The sequence below is a fragment of the Agelaius tricolor genome, unplaced genomic scaffold (assembly GCF_023055355.1).
Source record: "Agelaius tricolor isolate 1412-34295 unplaced genomic scaffold, bAgeTri1.0.p SCAF_28, whole genome shotgun sequence".
Lineage (NCBI taxonomy): Eukaryota > Metazoa > Chordata > Aves > Passeriformes > Icteridae > Agelaius > Agelaius tricolor.
Genome location: NW_027269288.1, coordinates 8,929,442 through 8,955,329, shown reverse-complemented (window position 1 = coordinate 8,955,329; position 25,888 = coordinate 8,929,442). Strand labels below are relative to the sequence as shown.

Sequence of the window (25,888 nt, the reverse complement as noted above, 5' to 3'; positions counted from 1 at the left end):
AAAATTGAGAAAATTGAGAATCCCGTGTCCCCTTGAGCTGGCTGAATGGTCCTGGAGCTCTCCAGAGGGGCTGGTTGAGTTTTCCATGCTGGAAAAGCCCCTCCAGAGTGGCAGTAATTCCCTTTTCAGGGGGTGGGAATCACCATCCCGGCTGGGGACACGGTTTGGGGGTGCCGGGTTGATGCCACCCCTCCATGGGCAGCTTTTTGGCACCTCACGGGTTAACCTGAGCCGGGATTTTGGCCGCTTCTCCCTGGATGTGCCCATTTTCCTTCCTCCCGCACTCCACACCGTCCCTTGGAGCCACCAGCCACGTCAAGCTCAGCTTAAGAACGAACCAAAATCCAAATCCAAACCGTCCACTCGCTCATTCCCGCTTTATTTTCCAACAGCTTTCACTCGTCATTTCTTCAGGAAGAGAAACGGGAACAGAAATGAACATTTTCCCCTCTCAAAGGGCATTTGGGGCATTCAGGTTCCAACCCCGGAGAGCAAAATCCTCCAGGAGGAGCCGAGTGTCCCCAGCCAAGCCCCGAGCCAGGGAGGGACGGCGCTGTCACCGCGCGGGGAGGTGGCCCGGGCTGCGTGTCCTGTCCGTCCCTCCCAGCCCAGACAACTCTTTTTGCCACCCCATTGAATTTTTAATATAAAGCTGATACCATGAAAAATGAGCATCTTTTTGCCGGCAAGACAATGGGGGATTTTTCAGGGAGTTGTTGCGCTCTTTGTGCGCTTTGTGGGGTTTTCTTTGCCGGGTTCTGACTGGGGCAGGTTTTATCAAAGGCGCGGGGTGCCTGGGAGCCGCGGGGACAATGGCAGGGCGATGAAGTCACAACGTTAATCTGCTCTGTGCGGCTCTAAAGAGGTGGAAACTGCCCTGAATGCCATGAAATCCTCCCCACAATGGGCCCGCCCCGAGGTGCCAATCACAAACTCACGGCGGCCGCGGAAGGGGAAATCTTGGGGGAAAAAGCCTGGAATGATGCAAAGAAGGAACTTTATTAATTTTGATGGTTTTTTTTACAAGGAGGAATGGCTGTGGAGGAATGGGGAACCGAGGAAGGGAATGATTTGGGTTGGAAGGGACCTTAAAGCTCTTCCCATTCCATGTCCCATGGGCTGGGACACTTCCCACTATCCCAGGTTGTTCCAGGATCCAGCTCCAAACACATCCCAGCAAGGAGTGGGGCCCTGTCATTCCAGTGACAGGATGAGAGGAATTCCTGCGGGAAAGGCCCTGAGAGTTTGGAATGTGCCATCCAAGGAAGTTGGGAGTCCCCATCCCTGGAGGTGCCCAAGGAACACCTGCCTGGGCGTGGGGACAAGGTGGGGACAAACTGGGCCCAGCTTGGACTCGGTGGCCTTGGGAGGCTTTTCCAGCCTTGGTGATTCCGGGATTCTGGATTGGGTCAGGAATTCTGGATGTGGATCAGGAATTCTGCTCTGTGAAGGTCCCAACTGGGATTCTGGATGTGGATTGGGAATTCTTCTTTGTGAAGGTCCCAGACCGATTTTTTCCTGGTGCCTGCCAGAAGAACAACGTCACGAAGACCCAAAATTCCCAAATCCAGGAGCTGTCGCTTTGTTTTCCTTGCTTCTCCCGAGGGTTGTTCGATGGGAAGGGGCAGAGGACAGACCCCAAGGCATGGCCCGGCCCCCAGGGACGCACCCAGGTGTGCAAACAAGCCGGGCTTTCCCCAAGATTTCCCCCAAAAATTCGATTTCGGGCCTGGAATGGAACGTCCCGGCTCCTCGGGAACTGCAGTCCCTCCTCCCGCGGGTGCTCCCGATGCCTCAGTGCGCGGCTTTAAAGGAATTTCGCCCCTCTTCTGGATTAGTGACCCATTCTAACAGCTCCTCATTGCCGGGCTCTCAAAGGCCCCATTGGATCGAGCTTACAAAGGAGCTGAGCCGGAGATGAAGAGTTTACAAAAAGTTTGTAGGAAGCCGTGGAGTCCTTTTAAAAGAGAATAAACTGCCGCTGCTGTGTCTGGGTTGAGTTAATCTGATTAGGCCAAGCTCATCAACAGCCCCAGTGAAAGGAATGAGGCGGGGGAAAGCCCTGGACAGGGCCTGGAAAAAAAAAAACCACCAAAAAAAACCAACCCAGGGACCCTTTTAGCAGGGAAGTCAAACAAACCCCATTGAGGGGGAGCACGCTCGCCTGCAGATGGCAAAATGACAAATCTGCTCCAAGAAAAGCAAACAGGGGTGACGGCTTTCCCGCTCCCTCCTGTCCCCAGGTGTGGGATCAGAGATGGAGGGCAGGGGCTGGGGGTGTGGGGACGGCAGGGCAGGGTGGGGTTACCTGCTCTGCCGGAAAACCCGAGGGGTAAAGGGGTTTCTGTGAGCTTTCCATGCTGTGTGCCCCTTCGGAGCCATCCCTGCCCTGCTCCCAGCTGCATTGGGGTTTTGCAAGCTCTGGAAGCAGCAGCATCCATCCAAGGAGGAACGAGCCGTCATGAATGAATCCCTTGGGAAGCTGTGCCAGGCACAGAAAGGGACGGTGCCACCACCACCCCATCATCTTTTATTGAGTGCCAACCAAAAATCCTCACTTGAAACCCCACCAGAACGTCCCATCCCCACCTCCTGGGAGAGCTTTCCAGCTTTGCCTTGGGAGCAGCTGGAATTGTGCTGGGCCTGAGCCCCTCAGATCATTAAGAACAATATCAGTGCCAGGCGTGGCAGGAGATTTTCTGCCCCGGGCCGCCTCCCAGCGCTGTCATTGACTCTATTTTCTGCCTCCTGCACACGCAGGGCTGAGGCTCAGCCCCTTTTCTCTGTCCCCAGAGGAACAGGACCCCCTGAGAGGGACCCCGGGCTGTGGAAAATCCGGGCAGGACGCGGCTCCAATCCCTCCTTTCATCCCCGCCGCCTTTTCAAGATGTTTTCCAGGGAAGGGAAAGTCAGCAGATCCGTGCTTGGGCAGAGTTTCTGGCACTTGCAGAAGAAGGGAACATCTGTCTCAATCAGCTGGGCTATTCTGTGTGCCGGCTCCTCCTCAGCTCTCAGCACCAAGAGAGACAAAACCGGGGCAAAACCTCCCAAAAAGGGGTTTTGTCTACGCCGCCGCAATTTCCTTTTAGGAGAATTTCCAAGGGCGGGGAAGGAGGAAAGGAGGGGAGAAAAGAAATTAAAGCCCATTTGCTTCCTCGTGAAAAAGAGGGAAAAAAAACCCCCAAAAAACCCAAAATCTCCATTTCTAATGGGGCGAGATTCCTTCCCCGCCCTCAACAGGAGCGGCTGGGATGAAGAGGAGTTAATTGGTGCAGACAGGAATTTTCTTGGAAATGTTTCCCCTCTCAGCTGGAGGAGCCCCCAGAGCTCCTGGGTTTGCTGGGATTTGGAGCTGGGGCTGGGAGCTCCTGGAATCCAGGGAGAAACTCAGGAATGAGGGAGGCCCTTGGCACACCTTGGGGCCTGGGTATGGATCCCTGGAATCAGGGAATCCTGGAATGATAAAGGTTGGAAAAGGCCTCGAGGCCCAACCATCACCGCCCTGTGATGTCCTTGAGCTGCACCCACGGATTCCCGAACGACTCCAGGGATTTGGGGCTCCCCCAGTGCCCATTCCCGATGTTTACAGCCCTTTCCACGACTTTTTTTACTGATATCAGATCTAAATAAAAGATGGAAGAGCCTCTGGCCCGTGAGACCCGGCTCCGACTGCAGAGCTTTGGAAATACCCAGGCTTTGGATGAGATTTTGGGAGCTGGCCGAGCTGGAGCCATCCCTGGGGATTTTCCCTGCTCTGCTGCTGTTGGGAATGATTTCAGCTGGCACTGGAGAAGCAGAGCTCAGCAGGGATGGGACAGGAGTGGGACAGAGATCAGGACACAAAAACTTCCCGGCATAATTTCCCCAAACCCCTTTCCTGGCCCTGGCCTTGTTTGGAGGGGGGATTTTGGCGGCCACATGACCCCTGCTAATTAATTTCAGCTGATTAGAGCTGGCAACTCCGCGGGGACAAAAGAGGCCACGGGAGGATGCTCGGGGCTGGAGGCTGCGCTGTAATTTGTTCCCCATTATGGGCGGCCAAAAAAAAAAAGGAAAAAAAAAAAAAGAAAAAGAAAAAGCTGCTCGGGAGCTGCCAGCCCTTAATGTCTTCATTTCTGCCGCAGCATTCCCTGTGCCACATCCCGGGGTGATGGATGGGATCAAGGCCGGGAAATCCCGGAGGGATTAGAGCCCAATCCCTGGGCAAACAGCGCTGGAGAGGCTGAGCAGCCCCAGCTGTCCCCAACAATGGGCGAGCAAACAGCGCCGGGGAGGGGCTCGGGGACAGCGACACAAACCCCGCTCAGCCCCCCGGGACCTTTTATGAGCCTCTTCCCCCCGTGGGCTGCAAAGCTTTTCAGCGGCGTTTCCAGATTTCGAGCGGGCTGGATGCAATAAAATGGGGTTTAGGATCAAAGGGACGAGCGGGGACGGCCACCAGCGTTTGTCCCCTGGCCTGTCCCCAGCCTCGTGTCCTCGGCCCCAATATGGGCATGAATAACCCCTCTCACACCGTCACAACTCAAAGCTTTTAAGCTGTTTTTATTTAAAAACATGTATGAACGCCAGTTTTTATCTTTTTTTTTCCTAAGGGATAAAGATTAAATATATAGGCCATGCCCGGAGAGGGACTTTGCACACAAAGCCCTAAGGAGGAAAATCCCAGGTTCCCATGCAGAGGTTGTTTCAAGGCTTTCGCACCCCAGCACAAGCTGGAAAACCCGAATTGTCCCGAGCTGGGGCAGCTACGAGGGAGGAACTGCAGGAGGGGAGGGCGAAATCCTCGCGATTCAGCCGCAAGGGCACAAACGCCGCGGGACCGGAGCTGCCGTCCCGGGATCCGCCGCTCCCGGCGAGCGTTTCCTTGGCACCTCCCGCGGGGGGGGGGATAAAATAGATGGAGAAGAGATGCAGGACGTGGGCTGGGCTGCAGCAAAGCGGCTCCGAGGGAGGAAAGCCTCGGGGAGGGGAGGCCGCGCTCAGCAGCGCTCCCACCCTGCCGTCCCTGATACCCCCAAACTCCCGATTCTGGACTCGGGATCTTTTCCCACAGTGCAAACGGGGAAATTTCCGGCTCCCTCTGGGAGTTTTCCAGGTGCAGGGGTGGGCAGGCACAGAGGGTGGCAGGGGGTGCTCGTGTCCCCATCCTGTCCCCTTTGTGTGGCTTCCGTCTCCGCTAAAAGGGCGAAAAACCCCGCGGGATGGGAAAAGGCCCCAGGCACATCCAAATGCGGGTTTAGGTGGGGATAAAACAACAACAGAAAACCCCAAAACCAAAACAACAAACGCAATCCCAAACGCCAGTCCTGGCAGAGGGCAGAATTGCGGCTTCATCTGGGCTGGGGGAAATGAGGATTGGATTTTGCCCGGGCTCTGGGCGCTGGAGCGGGGCTGGGGCGATGCTGGGGATGCTCCCGAGTTTTCCCTGGAATTCCCTCCGGAGAGCAGCGCAGCCAGCGAGGGCCGCTCCCAGCCTGGCAATTGCATCACTCGCTGTGGATTCTGCTGAAATCCTCCAGTCGTGACTCTGTTTTATTTTTTTTTTCAGTGTAATTATGTAATTAATGCGTTCAGAGCGAGCTGCCGAAGGAGGGACATAATTTTTGGGGTTTTTTTATTATTATTGTTATTATTATCATGACTTATTTCCTCCCAGGATTTTTACAGCCTCCCTTATTTTCAGGGAGATTGCACAAGGGGCTGTTGTTCTGCAGTTTATTGCTCTCAGAAGGAAACTGAGCCCTGAACCTTTGCAGTGACACTCAAAAAGCCTTTTAATAACATTTATTCCTCCCCAGGGACACAACCTGCACCCTTCCTCCAGAGGAATGGGCTCCACTTCGCTGCCACTTGGACTCCTCCAGAAAAAACAACACCTCCCACGCAGCAAAAATCATAATTCAGCCCAGAATTGCTGTTCCTGCGGTCACGTGTGCCTCGGGGAGAGAGAGGAAAAGGCTCCTGAAAGGAACGAATCCTCCTGGAGCCTTTGATGTCTGCGGGAGGACGGAGCCGCTTCCCCAGCGCTGCCGTGGGCGCTCCTGGCGTGCGGCAGAGCCCCGGGAACTGCTCCGACATGAAAGGGCCGGGATGTGATCAGTGCGAGGATGGAACCCTTCCAAGCGCTCTTCCCTATCTTGGTTTCCCTTCTATTCTCTTCTTTTTGTTTTCTTCCCTTTCCTTTTTTCCATTCCTTCTTTCCATTCCTTCCTTCCATTCCTTCCTTCCATTCCTTCCTTCCATTCCTTCCTTCCTTCCTTCCTTCCTTCCATTCCTTCCTTCCTTCCATTCCTTCCTTCCATTCCTTCCTTCCTTCCATTCCTTCCTTCCATTCCTTCCATTCCTTCCATTCCTTCCTTCCTTCCTTCCTTCCTTCCTTCCTTCCTTCCTTCCTTCCTTCCTTCCTTCCTTCCTTCCTTCCCCTTTTTCTCCCTTTTCCCTTTTGGAATCGTTCACTGCAGTGAATTCAGAGCACACCAGGAGCCGGGCCAACGGTGAGGATTAAATTCCACGTGTGGTTCCCTTCTCCTCCCGAAGAATTCCCACAGACTCAGCCGGGTCGCCCTCAGGTTTTCAGCTGCAAAAACCGAATGTGTTTTCCTGAGAGTTTCCACACAAAAAAAAAAAAAAAAAAAAAAAAAAAAAAAAAAAAAAAAAAAATCTCATTCTTACCCTTCAGAATGGGTGAGGAAAGGGGGGAAAAGGAGCAGAGCTTTTCCAGCCCAGGAACCCCACTCTGAGCCGTCAGCCTATGTGGAGCTAATTCCCAATTTCTGATTTAAAGATTATTATTATTATTATTAAAAGATTAAAGCCTGCAGCAGCGAGATTTCACACCAGGGCTGCATTCCCAGAAAGGCCTCAAACAGGCAGGGCTTGAAATGAGCCAGAGCTTGGGGCTGTTCTGTGGTGGGGGTCCCACCTCAAAGGGATTTTTTGGGTCATGGGAACAGGACTGAGCCCAGTGGGCACCATGACCCCTCCTCAGCCATGGCACAAACCCACAGCTTTTGGTGTTTCCCAAATTCCCGCAGATTTGGGGGTTTCATGAAGCCCCTCATCTTTTGGGGTTTCATGAAGCCCCACAGCTTTTGGGGTTTCCCAAATTCCCGCAGCTTTTGGGACACGCTGTTCCCATCCCAAAGAGAGCCCCAGGGTGTGTCTGGGGGGGTGGCACAGGAAAAGGGGGTGATGGGGGTTGGCACCTCCCTTGGCACGCTGTGCTGGAGGGCACAGAGCCCTGTTTGAACCGGCCTTGGTGACAAAAACACCAGAATCGGGACAAGACCCCTGTAGGGGCACAGAAGGGACTCTTGGGGGGTCATTCCTGCCAAATTCACAGAGGAGGGGGGGACAAATTCCCAGGCCCCCCATTAAACCAGGGGGGTCCCGGGGCACAGCCGGGGTGGGAGGAGGCGCTGGGGGCTTCTTCCCCCGAACCCCGCACCGGGATTTGCTCCGGGAGGGGGAAAACAGGGGGTAAATAAGGGCGAGGAGGGCAGAATAGGGGTGCCTGAAGAGTTCAGGGGGGTCCTGACCCTTCCTGACCGGTGAAACCGGGGGGTCCAGGGGCACCGGGGCACCACGGGCGTGCGGGAAGGCGCTGGGGTTGCTCACCCAGCTTCCTCCCGCTCCGCCACCGCCGGGATCGGCTTGCGGGGGCCGGGGGGAGCGGGGGGGAAGCGGGAAGCGGGCAGGGAGGCAGCGCAGGAAGGCGGCAGCCCCGCGGGCGGTGCGGCGGGGCGGCTGCCGCCGGCGGGCGGCGGCGGGGCGGGGTTTTCCCATGGAGCCGGGAGCCGGGAGCGCTCCGGCACGTGCTCGGACGGGAGAACGGGGGGGTGGTGGTGGAGAGCAGCACTGGGGATGGGGATGGGAATGGGAACGAACGGGGGGGAGCGCGCTGGGAACGGGGGGAACCGGGGGGGGAACCGTGAGGGAGAGCGCGAGCCGCGGCCGTGATTGACAGCGGCGCCCCCGCCAGCCAATGGGAGCGCAGAGCGCCCGCGCGGCCGCCCGCACCCCCCGCCTATTGGCCGCCCGCCGGCCACGGCCTCGCGTGCCGCGCCAGCCGCCGCCACCGCCGCCGCCCCCGGGCCGGGTGTCACAGGGCGGGCGGGCAGGGCAGGCGGCGAGCGGGGCCAGCGCGGCGGCGGCGGCGGTGCCGGGGCCAGCCCCGCCCGCGCTCTGCCCTCACACTCCACCCCCCCTCCCCTCACACACACGCAGCGCTCCCCCCGCCTTCCTCACCCCACGTGGCCGCGCTGAGGGGAGGGGGCGTTCCCCGCGCGCGTGACGGGGCGGGGCGGGGCTTCCCGCCCCGCGCGGAGCAGGGAGGGGGGCCTGGAAAGCGGAGGGGGGTGAGGAGCGGACCAATAGGAGCGCGGGACGCGCGGGCGCCGGGCGCGGGCCGGGCGCTGATTGGCTGCGCGCGAGTGTGGGAACGGCGGCGGCGGCGGGTTCACACGAATGGGCGCCGCCGCCGCCGCCGCCGGGCTATAAAAGGGCGCGGGCGAGGGGCGGGGGGCGCCGCCGCCTCACGCCCCGCGCCCGCCGCACGCGCCCCGCGCCCGCCGCCGCACGCGCTCGCTTCGCCCCCTCCGGTTCCTTTTTTTCTGCCCGCCTACCGCTCCCCCGGTTCGTGCCGCTCTCCCCGCCGGTCACTTCCTACCCGTTCGCTGCACCGTGCCTCAGCCATGCCCGCCGACACGGGCATGGAGAAACCGACCGCCTCGCCCATCGCCGGCGCGCCCGCCAGCGCCAGCCACACGCCGGACAAGCCGCGGAGCGCCAGCGAGCACCGGAAGGTAAATGGAGGAGGAGGAGGAGGAGGGTGCCGGTCGGGGCGCAGCAACGGTGGCGGCGGAGCTGGATGGCGGCAAGCCCGCGGCCGTGCTGAGGTCGGTGATGGTCGGGGTTGCCGGTCGGGGGCGGCGCGGGGGTCCCGGGGCTGTGCGGGGGGCGCTGACCGGCTCCGCTCTGCCCGCAGTCCTCCAAGCCCATCATGGAGAAGCGGCGCCGGGCGCGGATCAATGAGAGCCTGGGGCAGCTCAAGACGCTCATCCTGGACGCGCTCAAGAAGGACGTAAGTGGGGCTGCGGGGACACCGGGGGGGACAGCGGGCGGTGTCCGGGCGCGGGCAGCCCTGAGCGAGCCGCTGTTGTCCCGCAGAGCTCGCGGCACTCCAAGCTGGAGAAGGCGGACATCCTGGAGATGACCGTCAAGCACCTGCGGAACCTGCAGCGGGCGCAGATGACCGGTGAGTGCCGGCCCCGGGGGCACCGGGATCCGGACCGGGCACCGGGATCGGGAACCGGGGACACAGAATGGGGACGGCGATCCGGTCCGAAGGCAGGGCACCGGGAACGGGGCTCTGCACCAGTGCCTGGGGGTTTGAGAATGAGAGAACGGGAGCTAGCGACAGGAGACCGGGAAGGGGCTCCTTACCGGGAACCGGGGCTGGGGTTAAGGACAGAGCACCGGGAACCGGGCTGCACACTGGGATTGGGGACAGAGAACCGGGCGCTGGGGACAGGGTACCGGGGCCGCTACTCTGGACCTGCCACTCACCTGCCGCCCCCTCTTCCGCCCTCCCAGCCGCGCTCAGCGCCGACCCCACCGTCCTGGGCAAGTACCGGGCCGGCTTCAACGAGTGCATGAACGAGGTCACCCGGTTCCTGTCCACCTGCGAAGGGGTCAACGCGGACGTGCGCACGCGGCTCCTGAGCCACCTCTCGGCGTGCCTGGGCCAGATCGTGGCCATGAACTACCCCCCTCCTCCTCCTCCGCCTCCTCCGCCCGCCCAGCCCGCACATCTGGCGCAGCAGCCGCTGCACGTCCAGCTGCCCCCGGGCGCCGCCGGAGCCGTGCCCGTGCCCTGCAAGCTGAACCCCGCCGAGGCGCTGTCCCCCAAGGTCTACGGCGGTTTCCAGCTCGTTCCGGCCACCGACGGCCAGTTCGCCTTCCTCATCCCCAACCCGGCCTTCCCGCCCAGCTCCGGACCGGTTATTCCTCTCTATGCCAACGCCAACGTGCCGGTGGCGGCGGGCGGCGGCTCGGGGAACGCGGCCGCCACCCCCTCGGCGTCGCCGGTGCAAGGTTTGACATCATTTGGGGGCAGCATCGGGCCGGCGTCGCAAGCCGGGAGTCCCGTTGGAGAGCGCAGTGAATCCGTGTGGAGACCCTGGTGACTTCCTCCGAGTCATTCCCGTCTCCAGAAACAACGAAAAAATAACAACGGACTCTCGTTGGCTCCGTTGTATGGAGCCCTTGTTATGTCTTGGGGTTTTTTAAAGCAGATTTAAAGCAGAAAGGAAGAAAAGGACCTCGCTATGAACGTGCTATTTATTATTTTTAGAGGTTGGGATCTCGACTTGTATTTTTAAACTCCTTTAAAATGCCTTTATTTGAGATACTTTTTTTAAAGAAACGAACAAAAGAAAAAAATAAATGAGAAATAGTTTTGTAACGAATATTCAAAAAGTTATAATGCCAAAGTTGTTTGTATCCCGTTGGTCTGTGGGTGTGTGCGTGCCTGTGTCGAAGACTTCCAAAAACGAAAAGAGAAAAAAAATGCAGGTGTTTCAATAAAGGAACTCTTTGAAATAGATTTTTTTCCCCACCATTTCATTTTGTTTGAGAGTGGGCAAGGACGAGCTCAAAAAATTTGAATAGGACTGGACTTCATGGCTTTATTTAAGGATATTTGGAAGGGATTTGGGTAAGAAATTGGGGGGGAAAGCGATGGGGCTGAGGTGGGAATGTTAAATATCCCCTGAGTTTTGCAGCCACAAGAAGGATTCCTAAAAAAAACCTGCTGGAAGCTGAGCAACCACCTCGAGCCCGCAACCTGCTCCCAAAATCCCCAAATCTCCGCGGCTTTTCCGCCTCTGGGGTGGGGATGGGCTGCACAGAAGTTGCTCCGGGCCCACAAAAGCGGCGAGAGAGCCCGTCCCTATTGTCAGGAGGGTAATTAGGAGGTATAAAGGGTCTCATCGAGTATGCAGCGGGCTCTTTGGCAGCTCGGGAGCCCTATTGAAGCGCCTGGGAACTCGGAGCTGAGGGTTAATGTGTGTCTTTTTTTTTCCCCGGCGCTCTCATTGACAGGGCCAGATAGACTCTGATACTCAATGCTGTTGTAAATTCAATTGCCGGGCCTCACAATGCCCACCTCATAAAAGAGAATAACTCGGGGTTGTGGCTTTTTCTTTGCCGCTGAGCAGGGGGACTGAGGAAAAGACAGTTTTGCCACCCATTCTGACTCACCCCCGGCACTTGAATCGCGGCCAAGTGGAAGCAATTGCAGCCTCTCGCACACGGAGAATGAGCCACTTCCAATTGTCACCAATTAAAAAGGGCCGCGCCGCGCAGAAAAGGCCATTAGGGGAACGCTCGGGGTGCCAGGCCGAGCTTTGTGCGCTCTGCCCCGAATTTGGGAGCGGGGGCTGTCCTGGAATCCGCGGCACAAGCGCCGGGAGCTGCGGTGGGAGCGCCAGAGGCGGCATCTCCCAGCTTCGGGAGCGCCAGAGGCGGCATCTCCCACCTTTCCTGGGGCTCTGTGAGGCCCTGATTTCCCCGGTCCCCCTTTCCCGGGGCTCTGTGGGGTCCTCATTTCCCCGGTCCCCCTTTCCTGGGGCTCTGTGGGATCCTCATTTCCCCGGTCCCCCTTTCCTGGGGCTCTATGGGATCCTCATTTCCCCGATCCCCCTTTTCTGGGGCTCTATGGGATCCTCATTTCCCCGATCCCCCTTTCCTGGGGCTCTGTGGGATCCTCATTTCCCCGATCCCCCTTTCCCGGGGCTCTATGGGATCCTCATTTCCCCGATCCCCCTTTCCCGGGGCTCTGTGGGATCCTCATTTCCCTGATTTCCCCCCTTCCAGGACCCTGGGGATTGTCCTGGTGGGTGGGCAGCACCAGCAGCGTTTCCCAGCTCAGAGAATGAGCTGAGATTTGCAGAGCATCCAACGGCACAAACCCAGGCATTTTTTTATTTTTTATCTTTTTTTCTTTTTTTTTTAAAGAGCAGAAATGCAATTCCATCCTTCAAGGTCTGCTCCCATTAACAACCAGGGCTGCGGCTTCTGCGAGCACAGGGCCTGTGGCTGTGTGCGCCGGGGGTATAAAAAAGCAGATTATCGGCTCCTGAAGGCTTTTTACAGCTTCCTGATGGCTCAGGCGCGGCTCGATAAAGGAGCAGGGGCTGCTCGGAGCCTGGTACCGATCCAGGCCGGCAATTCCTGCGCACCGATCGATCAGTCTGAGAGCCCTCCATCAGCGGGCACAAGCAGGGATCCATCTGAATCAGGAGGTTCCCAGGAGGTTTCGTTATGCAATCACAGACATAAAATCGTGTTACGGCAATTCTGCTCCATCCCCCACAGCCCTGCCCCTCCTCTCCCGTCTGAGGGAGGCTCGCAGGAGCAGATGAAAGCCCGGCTGTCGCCTGCCTGCAACCAAATCCCTCCCCGGGGCATCCCCGCGGCCCGGCCCGGCTCCCGCCGCCGTCCGCCAAATTCCCTTCATTGCCGGGAGGGCTGAGGAGCGCGGGACGAGCGAACCCCGTGAATCCAGAGCGGGTTCAGGGCGAACCCCGCGAATCCAGAGCGGGTTCAGGGCGAACCCCGTGAATCCAGAGGGGATTCAGAGCGAACCCCGCGAATACAGAGGGGGTTCAGAGTGAACCCCGCGAATCCCGAGTGGGTTCAGGGCGACCCCGCGAATCCAGAGGGGGTTCAGAGCGAATCCCGCGAATCCAGAGGGGGTTCAGGGCAAATCCCGCTCCTCCAGAGTGGGTTCAGAGCGAACCCCGCGAATCCCGAGTGGGTTCAGGGCAAATCCCGCTTCTCCAGAGTGGGTTCAGAGCGAATCCCGCTCATCCCGAGGGGGTTCAGAGCGAACTCCGCTCATCCAGAGTGGGTCTGGAGCGAACCCCGCTCCTCCAGAGTGGGTTTGGGGCAAATCCCGCTGCTCCAGAGTGGGTTCAGAGCAAATCCCGCTCATCCCGAGTGGGTCTGGAGCGAATCCCGCTCATCCCGAGTGGGTTCATCCCGAGCGGGTTCGGAGCGGTGGCAGCAGCACAAACAGGACCCGGAGCGCGGCGCTCCCCGGGGACGCGGCTCTGCCGCTGCCGTGACAGCCTGGAATTGTCACCACGGTGTCACCTCCGCCCCCAGAGAGCCACCTCTGCCACCTGCTCCGTGTGGGCGGCAGCAGCCGGGCTGAGCAGCCCCAGAAATTCCAAATCCTTCCGAGGCAAGGATTCCAAATCCACCTCGGCGTGGGTTCCCCGGTGGCTCAGGGAGATGCTCGGCTCTGCTCCATCCCTCACTGCTGCCTCTGCTCTGCCCTGGGCTGTTTGTGGCCTGACTCCTTCCCATTGCTTTTCTTCCTTCCTTCCCACTGATTTTCTTCCTTTTTCCCCATTGCTTTTCTTCCTTCTTTACCATTGTTTTTCTTCCGTCCTTTCCATTGATTTTCCTCTTTCTTTCCCATTGTTTTCTTCCTTCTTTCCCATTGTTTTCTTCTTCCTTTCCCATTGCTTTTCCTCAAGACAACTCTTCTGTTATCTTCCACCCTGAATATTTCCACGCTGAAGTTTTTTTTTTTGTATTTTTGATGCAGAAACTTCTGGTGCTGAGTTTCGAACTCCTGTGCCCTCACTGCCACCAGCTTCTTCCATTTCTTTACCACCTCATCCCTTCCAGATTGTTCCCCTCCAGCAGCAGCGCTGCCCATCCCCTCCAAAGGCTCCCGAGGGCTTTTCCAGAGGCTTCTAAATTTGCTTTTTACCCCTTTAAAGGTGCAGGGAAAGAGCAAAGTGCGCGGCTGCCCAGAGGTGAAAGTCCAGAGGGATGCGATAAAGGCAGCCCGGAATTCCCGGGAATCGCGGAATGATCGGGGCGTGGTGGGGGAAGGAGAGCGGGGAGGTGGAAAAATCGGAGATTCCCCCTCACCCGAGCCGAGCCGGAGCAGCTGCGCCTCGTTCCATGGGAAAGGGTGTGGGGAGAGGCGTTAACGAGCCCTGTCCGGCCGAACGCAGCCGGGGATGGAGCTCCAGGTGCAAAAGCCTCTGGAATGTTCGGCGGGGGCTCAGCGCAGCGCCCGGACCCCGCGGGCATCCCGAGAAACCCTGGCCAGGGCAGGGAAATGCTCCCCCAAACTCAGGGCAGGGAAACAAAGCCCTGCCCAGCTCCTGGGCCTGCCCTGGCCATGGGGAAAAGGAAAAACCCCTGGAAAAGCCCTGGAAGTTCTGCATGAGATTTTCCCCTTCCCATCTCCCAGGCCTGCCCAGGTCACCAGGGAAAAGAAAAAAACCCTGGAAAATCGAGGTTCTGGATGAGATTTTCCCCTTCCCAGCTCCTGGGCCTGCCCAGGTCATCAGTGGGAAAGGAAAAACTCCTGGAAAATCGAGGTTCTGGATGAGCCTTTCCCCCTTCCCAGCTCCTCTCCTGCTGCCTTTGGATTCTGCTTCCCAGTTTCCCACCGAGCAGGGGGCTGGGAGAGCTGCAAGGCTCCTTTCAGCCCGACCCCTTCCACGATCCTGTGACACTTTCTGGGATTATCCTCCTGCCTCCCACCTCGGCATTTCCTCAGCCTCTGCCTCCAGCGGCCGCATCTCCGTCCCCTCCCTGCCCCGAGGGAGCGGGCAGCAAGGAGGGGCTGGAAAAGGGGGCACAGCCATCCCTCCCTTCCCACATTTCCCGTATTTCCCGCATTTCCCGCATTTCCCATATTTCCTGCATTTCCCAATTTCCCGTATTTCCCAATTTCCCATATTTCCTGCATTTCCCACATTTCCCGTATTTCCCGCATTTCCCATACTTCCTGCATTTCCCAATTTCCCGTATTTCCCAATTTCCCATATTTCCTGCATTTCCCGCATTTCCCACATTTCCCACATTTCCTTCCCTCATTTCCCACATTTCCCTCATTTCCTCCCCGCATTTCCCATATTTCCCAATTTCCCATATTTCCTGCATTTCCCTCATTTCCCACATTTCCTTCCCGCATTTCCCACATTTCCCTCATTTCCTTCCCGCATTTCCTAATTTCCCAATTTCCCATATTTCCCTCATTTCCTTCCCGCATTTCCCATATTTCCCGCATTTCCCTTGGGAGGTGGGGAAGGCTCACAGAGGGATGGGGGGCTCTGGGGCTCTATCCCTGATATTCCAAAGGCTCCCGGTGAGGGGATGAGGGCATCCCCGAGCCCCAGGGCGGTGACTCGGGCAATCCCACGAGGAGGAGGAGGAGGAGGAGGAGGAGGAGCGGGAGCCCGGCTCAATGGACGCGGGCAGCTTTGCTCGGGCTGTTAAGCTGATTAATTGAAATGAAGTTCCTCCCGAGCCTCGGCGCGTTCTTTGAGGTCAGGGTCAGCGCACTGAGACGCTTAATCAGATCTTCCCATTTAGCCCCTCTTAGCCCGGCGGGGCTGGAATGCGGCCCTTTCAAAGCCGCGCTCTCGGCGCCGAATTCCTGCTCTATCTCCCTCTCCCATTCCCTGGGAGCAGCACATCCACCATCAGGAAATCAAATCCCACCCGGCTCAGGTGAGGCTTCCGCTGCCAGAGCCGGCAGGGATGGAAATCAAACATCGAATCAGCAGCTTGGTGCTGGGGGTGCGATTCTGTCATTCCGGGGCTCTTTTCCATCTGCTTTTTCCTGTGGAAAAGCAGAAACAGGAGCAGCAGAGCTCCTCCCGGGCAAAGATTTGTAAACAGCCTGGTTTCCAGAGGAGGGGAAGATTTTTAATTTTATTTCCTTCCCTGCCAGCTCTGGCAGTGGAAACCTCACCTGAGCCGGGCGGGCGGTGCTGGATTTGATTTCTGGTGGTGGATGTGCTGCTCCATGGATTCTGTCATTCCAGGGCTCTTCTCCATCTGCTTTTTTCTGTGGAAAAGCAGAACGGGGAGCAGCAGAGCTCCTCCCAGGCAAGTATTTGTAAACAGCCTGGTTTCCAGAGGAGGGGCAGGTTCTGAGCACAGAAATAGAGCGGAGCAGATGGGAAAGAGCCCCAGAACCCACGGAGGCTCAGCAGAGGCAGCTCCGAGCAGCCCAGTGGGGTTTGGCTGCTAAAGCAGCAGCAAATCCCCAGCTCAGGGGCTCTGCTGGCATTTCCCAGATCCTCCAGGAGCACCAGGGGCAGGGGAGGGGATGCTGAGCTTGGGGGGTGAAGGCAAAACCTCCGCCAGAGCCCAAAATCAGCAGCAGCAGCAGGAGCTGAACTGAGCTCTGGTGCTGGAGGCAGCCCCTGGTTTGCAGGCTGCTCATTAAAGCCCTTCCCATGTCCAGGGAGCCCGGGATAAATGAAGATAAATCCAGGCTGCTCACCCAGGGCAGCTCCCAGGCTTTCTCTGGGAAGACAAAACAGGATCAGCTGGCAGAGGGAGGCTCGGCCTGCGGCCTTGGGTTGGTGCAACCCTGTTTAAAACAGGAGGAGGCCAAAAATTGATATCAACCCCCATTTCCTCTTTGGGAATCCTAAAGCAAAGCCCTGGCCCTGTGGGATGTGCAGTGTGATCCCAGGATTTCTCATAGAGCAATGGAATAAAGGCACAGGGACGCTGATTTAATCAGAATTATTGGCATTTTTCACCCTTCCTGCTCCTGTTCCACCTCCCCTCGCTGCTCCCACGTGTGGGATGTGGGCAAACCTGAGCTCCTGGGGTCTGTAGGATCCCCCTTTTATCCTCCAGCATCCCAGGACTGGGGGGGCAAAGGGAGAAGGGGGAACGAACCCAAGAAGTGCTGAGCAAAGCCAGTGCTGGGTGCTCCTGTGGCACCCAGAGAAACCAGCACAGATTTTTTAGCATAAATTGCTTTCTTAGCAGCTCTCCCCACTATAATGCAGCTGAGAATCCTTTTCCCATCGGTGCTGGGCATGGAAAGCTCTGTGTTTGTTTGGGGAGAGCTGCACTGAGCGTGGAAAGCTCTGTGTTTGTTTGGGGAGAGCTGCACCCAGCGTGGGGAGAGGCTCCAGGGTGCTTTATTTAACTCCATGGCACTGCCAGGGTGACCTGGGGACAGCCCTGCAGAGCCAGGGGCTGAGCACGGGGCTTGAGGGGCCCTGGGGGAGCAGAGCAGGGGCTGCAGGGCCAGGGTCAGCGCAGGAATCCTTCCTTCCTTCCTTCCTTCCTTCCTTCCTTCCTTCCTTCCTTCCTTCCTTCCTTCCTTCCTTCCTTCCTTCCTTCCTTCCTTCCTTCCTTCCTTCCTTCCATTTTCCATTGCTTGTCTTCCCTCTTCCCCATGGATTTTCTTCCTTCTTTACCGTTGTTTTTCCTTCCTCCTTCCCATTTCTTTTCTTCCTTATTTCCCATTTCTTTTCTTCCTTATTTCCCATTTCTTTTCTTCCTTATTTCCCATTTCTTTTCTTCCTTCTTTCCCATTGCTTTTCCTCTTTCTTTCCCATTGTTTTCTTCTTTCTTTCCCATTGTTTTTTCTCCTTCCCATTGCTTTTCTTCCTTCTTTCCCATTGCTTTCCCCCCTTTTTTCCCAGTGTATTTCTTCCCTCTTTCCCATTGCTTTTCTTCCCTCTTTCCCATTGCTTTTCCTCTTTCTTTCCCATTGCTTTTCCTTTCTTTCCCATTGCTTTTCCTCTTTCTTTCCCATTGTTTTTCTCCCTTTTTTTACAATTGTTTTCTTATTTTTTCCCCATTTATTTTCTTCCTTCTTTACCATTGTTTTCTTTCCCATTGCTTTTCCTCTTTCTTTCCCATTGCTTTTCTTCCTTATTTCTCATTGTGTTTCTTCCTTCCCACCCCTGCTAAAGCCCCTGTTGAAGCTCTGCTCTCAGAGCCACGGAACCCTGGAATATCCTGAGCAGCACCATCAGGATTTTCCTCCCATTCTCTTCATCCTGCCTCAGACTCCAGGGGATGGAAATTCCCCGTTTCCATTTGCTGCCCCTGCGGGATCCCTCAGAGCCCAGCCCGCCCTGTGCCCTGTCAGATCCCATCTCCCCGGACGGGCAGGGAGGGCCGGGATGGGGCTGATAATGAATGGATGGATGCTGGAATTCTCCAGCGCTGCCCTGTCAGGCCGGGCGGGGATGACACGTTCAGAGATAACATCAGCGATAACAGCCCGGGCTGTCAGTCACGGCCAGCCTGACGTGACAGCTCTGCTGACAACGGCCCTGACTGGCAGCTGCAGGGACTGCAGCCTCTGCCGGGGGAGCTGGGCTCCTCTCCAGCCGGACACGGCCTTCGGAGGGCTCTGAAACCCCTGCAAAAGCCAGGGCAGGGTTTTGGGCTGGTAATTCCTGCTGGGAATGTTCAGGGCTGGGCTGTGGGAGCCGTTGGGGCTTCCTGGTAGAAATCCCAAATCCTGCAGGTTCTGGGGTTGCATTTCCCTCCCAGTTCCCAGGGCAGGACCATCAGGATTTTCCTCCCATTCTCTTCATCCTGCCTCAGACTCCAGGGGATGGAAATTCCCAGTTTCCATGTGCTGTCCCTGCAGGATCCCTCAGGGCTAAACCCGCCCTGTGCCCGGCCAGATCCCATCTCCCAGGATGGGCAGGAAGGGCTGGGATGGGGCTGATAATGAATGGATGGATGGATGGATGGATGGATGGATGGATGGATGGATGGATGCATGGATCCTGGAATTCTCCAGGGCTGCCCTGCCAGGGATGTGCAGGAAGGAGCTGCGGGGCTGGGAGCGCAGGAAGAGCATCCAAGGTTCCCAAATTCCCTTTTAGGTTCCCAAATTCCAAATCAGGTTCCCAAATTCCCTTCTAGGCTGGTCCCACCTCCGTCCCCGCTCCCTCCTTTCAACCTTTCAATATCTCCTTTTTCTCTCCTTTTTCTCTCCTTTTTCTCTCCTTTTTCTCTCCTTTTTCTCCTTTTTCATTTTCTTTCCCCCCCCCCCCTTTTTTTTTTTTTTTTTTTTTTTGGCTTTTCCCCACAGCCTCGTAAATCCAACCTAACCCCGGCTCCTCCAGCGAGAGCTGCCGAGGGAAATCCGGAGCTGCTCGGGGCAAAAGAGTTAAAACGTGTTAAGCACCGAGATCCAGGCCAGATGTGGAACTGGCCGGGGCCACCACGGGGCTTTGAGCCGCTTGTTTGACACCTCTGCTTTCCACATTAAAGGCCCCAGCGGGGAGGAAATCCTGAGTCATGTGCCATTTACCGAGGGGGGCAGCCCTTGAAAGGAGTCCCAGTAAAGCCTGGAATAAGAGGAAATTATTAGCATGGGCTGGGAAAAGAGGTTCATGTTTTAAGGCAGCTGGGTTTATGAGTTTTTATTTTTATAATTTTTATATTATATATTTATATTATTTTATATTATATTTTTATATTATATGCATTATTTTTATATTTTTAATATTTTATATTTTTATAATTTTTGGGGGGGAAGGGCCTTTTTTCTGCAGTGCTGGATAAAGATAAAACCCCTCCTGCCTCAGAGGGATAAGGGAATGCTGCAAGTGTGAGATGCAGGTTTGGAAAAGCACTCGGCAGGCAATAAACCCCTGCTCCCCCTGCTCCACTGCTGCCCTGGCACAGCAGAGGCCCCCAGTCAGATGTGGGGAGGGACAATCAGGAATTCCTGCCTGGATGCTCCTCATCCCCACTCGGAATCTCCCCCTCTCTCTGCTCCCCTCCGTTCCCGGGGTTTTTCTGTGCTTCAGGGAAGTGCTGGAATCCCTGGGAATGTCCAAAAAATGTGTGAATGCAGCACGTGGGGACCTGGCTTCATGGTGAGCACGGTTAAAGCTCTGACTCCGTGGATTTGGGGGTTTTTCCAGCTTTATCCCAGTGCTGTGGGACAGATCCCAGCACCCCGGGATCTGTGGGGTCTGTGGGGTCTGTGGGGTCTGTGGGGTCTGGGATTAAGGACCTGCTCCTGCCTTTCCCAGCTTTCACCACAATGGATTCCATTCTTTCTGGCCCTCCTCAAATAAAAAGGAACGGCCCTTAAGTTGCAGGGAAAGGATTTCCCTGAGCTCAGAGGGCTCAGGAATTTTTCCAGGGCTCTTCACCCTCACCTGGGAATCCCACCTGGCTCAGAGAGCACCGGGCACGGACAGAGGGTGCTGGCAGGGCTGGATATTGAGGCAGAACCCCCAGAACAGGTGAGCAAAGCCCTCTGTCCCCTGGCACAGAGCCTGTCCCTGTCCCTGGGGCTGGGATCCTGATGTGTTCATGGCCCCTGTCCCTGGGGCTGGGATCCCAAACCCCGATGTGTTCATGGCCCCTCCTGGAATCCCAAACCCTGATGTGTTCATGGCCCCTGTCCCTGGGGCTGGGATCCTGATGTGTTCACAGCCCCTCTCAAGGCTGGGATCCTGATGTGTTCACAGCCCCTCTCAAGGCTGGGATCCTGATGTGTTCACGGCCCCTCTGCCCCAGGGTTGCCCCCCCAGCGCTGTCAGAACCCCCGAACTGAGCTGGGCCTCCCTGGGATGCTCAATCCGTGCCTGCAGAGTTTTCCTGTGCCCTGACGTGCCTGCAAGTGGCAGGGCTGCTCCTGCCCATCACTGCCTGCCCTTGACTTCTCTTCCACACACGTTCCTTTTTTTTTATTTTATTTTTTTTCCCCTCCCAGGGTTTGATTTCCTTGCTTGTTTGTTTTCCTCCCCGCTCGGTGCCAGAGCAGCTCCAGGGCTCGTTCTGAGGCTGACAGGACTTGAGGGACAGGGTTTTTCTGGTGGGGAGATGCTGCTGCAGAGAAATCCTTCTCTTCTTATCCGAAAGGACACAGCCAGGGCTGGCTGGGGATCCAGAGGAGCCAGAGGCTTGCAGGGGACAGGAGGGGCAGCTCCTCCACCCCCTGTTCTGCCTGGAGATCCCTCCCGAGGCTGCCCAGGCTGCTGGGAAGGGCTCCATGGTCTGGGGGGAGCAGAGAACTCCTGGAAATACCCGGGAGGCAGATTTTATAGGGAGCTCTGCTCACAAATAAGCACAAATAAAGGGGTCCCAGGGCTGTCCTGGGGTGTCCCAGGGGTGTCCCAGAGATTTTCCAGGGGAATTCCAGGGGTGTCCCAGGATTCTCCCGGTGCTCTCCCAATGATGTCCCACGATTCTCCCAGTTCTGTCCCAGTTCTGTCCCATGGCTGTCCCAGGATTCTCCCAGTCCTGTCCCAGTGCTCTCCCAGCATTCTCCAAGTGATGTCCCAGGTCTGTCCCGCTCCTGAGTCACTCCATCCCTGGGCACGCTCCCATCCCATCCCATCCCATCCCATCCCATCCCATCCCATCCCATCCCATGGATCCCATCCCATCCCATCCCACCCATTCCCATTCCCATTCCCATCCCATCCCATCCCATCCCACCCATTCCCATTCCCATTCCCATCCCATCCCATCCCATCCCATTCCATCCCATCCATTCCCATTCCCATTCCCATTCCCATCCCATCCATTCCCATCCCATCCATTCCCATTCCCATTCCCATTCCCATCCCATCCCATCCCATCCCATCCCATGGATCCCATCCATTCCCATTCCCATCCCATCCCATCCCATCCCATCCCATCCCATCCCATCCCATCCATTCCCATTCCCATCCCATTCCCATTCCCATCCCATTCCCATCCCATTCCCATCCCATTCCCATTCCCATTCCCATTCCCAGCCCGAGGTTCCCATGGCCAGCAGCCTCCCCGTGCTCCTCCTGCCTCAGCCCGGACCTGCCGGGCCGGCCGGGCCGGTCCCTCCCGGGCGTGGCCGCGTTATTTGCTCGCTGATTACCGGAATGCAGCCATCATTACCGGCTGCTGCTGCTGCTGCCGCCCCGCCCGGCGTGCGCCTCCCGTCTGCAGCCAGCCCCAGGTGCCCTCTGGGCTCACAGGGGCTCACTGGGCACCTCCCGCCCCTCATTTCCCAGGTCTGTGCCATGTCCCATTCCCGGGATGGGGAGGGAAAGCAGAGGGGGAAGGATGGGGCTTGGGGAGTGCCCAGAACTCAGCACCGGCTCCATCTCTTTGCTAGAAAAGGGGGGAAATTACACTTCAAATTACACTTCAAATTACATTTCAAATTACACTTCGAATTACACTTCAAATGACATTTTAAATTATATTTTAAATTATATTCCAAACCGATGTATCCCTCACAAACACAGGCTGAGCCCCCAGAGCACAGCTGGGTGTCTCAGGGCAGGCATTTGCTGGGTTTGTCCTGCACAAATGCCCCATGCCAGAGCTCAGGGCTGCCCCCAAATCCCCAGAGCCACCAGCAGTGGCACATTGTGGCACATTGTGTGTCCCGGCCCTCGGGGAGTCTGGCATCCTGAAAAACCCCTGGAAGCAGCTCTGGGCCGAGAGAGCTCCTTGTGTGGCTGGGACAGCAGTGCCTGACGTGTCCCCAGGGCTGGCACTGTCCCTGCTCCTCCAGCTGTGCCTCACTGACCCCTGAGCTGTCCCCAAATTCCATATTCCCTGCCCTTAACCCTGCCTGGGCTCACACCTGGCCAGGTGTGGGGGTGGCACACAGGGACCCTGCAGTGACAGGGACAGAGGTGGCAGAGGTGACAATTCCCTCACACACTGCCAGAGCCCAGGGCTATTCAGCAGGAGCCCTTCCCTCCACCTTTGAGGGGTTTAAATGATTTAAACCTTTGAGGGTTTAATGCATTCCAGGGCATAGAAAAACACAGAACTCCCAGAAATGAACTTGCAGCCACTCTTTAGATTAAAAAAAAAAAAAAAAAAATCAGATTTCCCCCATTTTAAGCAGCAATTCCTTCTCATTTTTTCCCCTGTGACACCAAAGCATCCCCTGTGACACTGCAGAGCTCTGCTGCCAGCTCCTGCTGGTGTCAGACACGTGGAGCCCCAGCTGTGGGACAGGATTGTCCAAAACCACTGAAATTCCCCAGCAGGACAGGCTGGGAATGTCCTGGAACAGCCCAGCCCTGCAGAGAGCAGCTGGCATTTCCACCTGGCTGCAGATGTGTGAAAGCAAGGAGGATTCCTGGAGGAAATTGGGTAAATTTGGGTCAGCGTTGCTGTGTGCTGGGAGCAGGGCAGGAAGTGGCTGTGTTTACAGGGCTGGGGCTGTTTTTTCCTGTGGCACACACAGGGAACTCTCTGGGAGCCTGGAAACGTTTTTATGGCAGACAGCGATTATCCTGCAGGGCGAACAAAAAATATTGTGTGTGGGAAATGAATTTGTAGAATAAAAAATATTCGGCTTCTGATTGTAACAGCGTGAATTACAACATCTGTATTGTCTCACCCTTCACGTAACACTGAGAATAGAATTCAAGTTTTTAAAACACCTCTCATTAGCCCAACTCCAAGTCCATAAAAAGCTTCATCCGACGATTTGGAGCAGAAAGCTTTGGGATATGGGGAGAGCAGCAGGCAGCAGCTTTGGGAAAGGATTTTCCAAGGGGTCAGGTGGCGTGGGAGGCTGGAGCAGCCATCTGGGGAGGGAAGGAGGGCAGAGAGGAGGAAAAGGCCCTTTATGGCCGGCCCAAATGTTAAAGGCTGCGAGAAACGCGGGAATGATCCCATTAAGGACCAAATGGATGCCATAAACCAGGATTTTCTCCTTTCTTTGGGGTTATTTCTATTGCTTTCATCCCAACCAAAAACATTCTCAGCCTCCTGCTTTGGCTTTGTGGACGAGGCTTCGCTAGGGAAGGAGTTCCTTATGGTGGCCTTTTCCTCCTGGTGCAAATTCCCAGATTTCCAATGGAAAACTCCCCTCTCACAGCAATCCCAAGGAAAAGCTGGGCTGTGTTTCCTCCCTCCACAGCCCCAGCCTGCCCTGCTGCCGAGGAGCAGGAGGGATGTCGGGACAATCAACAAAGAACGGGAGGCCAGGGCTCCTTCCCAAACTTGGGGGGAATGTCGGGATGTGGGGCGGGATTGGCGTCACTTCCTCCCCTCCATCCTCACCCTCAGCGCCTTCCCTTCCTCCTCCCTGCTGATGAAACCATCCTGCTCAGGGCTGGGCATGTCCTGCAAGGCCCAGATCCTGTTTAGAAAACCAAACCCGCCGGAATTCCGGGCCGGGATGGGAAAATCCGGGACAACGCCGCGGGCTCCTCCTGCAGCTGGAGGCCTCTGGCCAGGTTTTCACCTCCCCTTTTGCTTTGTGTTTTTTCTTCCCCTGCTCTCACCAGCTCAAGAAGAGCAATTTTCCTTTCAAATGCAAGGCCTGGCCATAAACTTGGCAGGAAAATCCCTCCCAAGCAAATGGCGAGGGAAGGAGAGGGAATTTTGGTGTCCTGGGGGGAGTTTTGCCTCCTGCCTGCCCTGCATGGATCCAGGTGAAGACTCCTTCAAAAACTGATTTAAAAAACTCCAAGCCACATCCAAACGGGCTGATAAATACCCCAAATAAAGAATTTCAGTGGGTGCAATATCCCAAATAAAGAATTTCAGAATTCCAAAGAGAAGAGCTGGTTTTTCCTGGGAGAAGCTGGGAGATTTCAAATTCAGGCGTTAAATCTCCAGCTGAGAACAACTCTGGGATGTATTAATGAAAATATTAATGGAAATATTAATGAAAATATTAATAAAATATTAATAAAGCTTTTTTTTCCCCAGACAAAGGGGATTTCACTGGTTTAATTGCCATCATTTTTAAGACCCTGCTGCAAAGGCATTTACCTGCACCTCAGGCTCCTGCAGGAATCATGGCAGAGAAAAAGATGGAATTCCTGTGTCCCAAGGAGATGTTGGAAGAGATCCCCTGGAGAGCAGCCTCTGGGATGGCTCTGTCACACTCCTGGCTGCAGGAATTCCCTCTCTGAATCCTACAACACTTGGAGACAAGATAGACCCTGGAATTTTTACTCTCCCAGCTCTCATTAACAAAAATTCCCTCTCCAAGTGCTGTGACACTCCTGAGGCAAGAAGGACTCCTGGATTTTCCCAGTTCTGGCTGCAGGAATTCCCTCTCCAAGTGCCACAAGACAAGAGGAAATCCTGGATTTTGAGACAAGAGGAATCCTGAAATTTGAGACAAGAGGGACCCTGGATTTTGAGACAAGAGGGCCCCTGGAATTTTTGCTCTCCCAGTCCTGGCTGCAGGAATTCCCTGTCCAAGTGCCACAACACCTTGGGACAGGGAGGAAACCCTGGGATTTGTGCCTGCGACCACCAAACTGCCAGGAAATAAGGGGATAACGGGCCCTGGTGGTGCAGCTGGACACCAAGTCACACCCTGAGATGAAAGGGGGAATGCAGCTGATCCCAGGCCCTTCACACCAGCTCCAGGGCTGGGCAGGGCAGCGAGGAGGGGCTGACAGCACCCCCAGCATCCTGGCTCAGCCACCCTTGGGAGAAATTCTCCTCTCCAAGCACAAAATCCGCATTTTTGCGAGCATTGCAAAGTTCGGTACATCAATTATTGAGGGGATTTTTCATTTTCCCTGCTTAAGGAAGGTTTTTTTTTGGGAAATTCCTGATTTTAAAAGATTCTTTTCCTGCCCAGTTTGTTGTCCCTGCACAGCACTGGTGTGGCAGCTTCCTTCTGGTGACTTTTATGGGTCTGACTCCCAGATTAATTCACCAGAGATCCAGGCCCAGGGCTCTCCCTCAGACTTGGAGGAAGAACAGCCCAGGATTAGGTGTCCACATGCAAATCCTGTTGGCTTGTGGGGTCACTGAGCAGAGCTGGCAGGTGGGGCCTTTACCAGAAATCAGCTTTTACAGTCACGAGGTCCCTGCTGTGGTCAGGGAGGGACAAACCAGCGGCTCTGACACCTGAGTCACCTGGAAAAAATGGGATTTGGGCTGGGCTGGATATCCTGCAGTCCCTTGTCCTTGTGGGATGTGTTCAGTGCTGGCTGTGGTACCAGAGGGGGATCCAGGGGGATCCAGGGGAGATCCAGGGGGTTCCACAGGGATCCAGGTGGGATCCAGGCAGGATCCAGGAGGATCCAGAGCCAGGGGGACCCTCAGCCTGATCCCCCTTCAAAAGCTGGGAATG

General features: G+C 56.3%; 1 protein-coding gene across 2 annotated transcripts; it reads left to right on the top strand.

Moving 5' to 3' along the window:
* Positions 1-8,472: 8,472 nt before the first annotated feature.
* HES4 (hes family bHLH transcription factor 4) lies at positions 8,473-10,606 on the top strand. Of its 2 annotated transcripts, none has more exons than XM_071449033.1 (4): positions 8,473-8,897; positions 8,987-9,082; positions 9,169-9,256; positions 9,595-10,606. In XM_071449033.1, exons 1-4 carry the CDS (start codon positions 8,694-8,696, stop codon positions 10,185-10,187), a joined length of 981 nt encoding a protein of 326 aa, XP_071305134.1. In that variant the 5' UTR covers positions 8,473-8,693; the 3' UTR covers positions 10,188-10,606. The 2 variants fall into 2 exon arrangements, with proteins under 2 accessions (XP_071305134.1, XP_071305135.1); XM_071449034.1 differs by having other exon boundaries at positions 8,479-8,804.
* Positions 10,607-25,888: the final 15,282 nt, after the last annotated feature.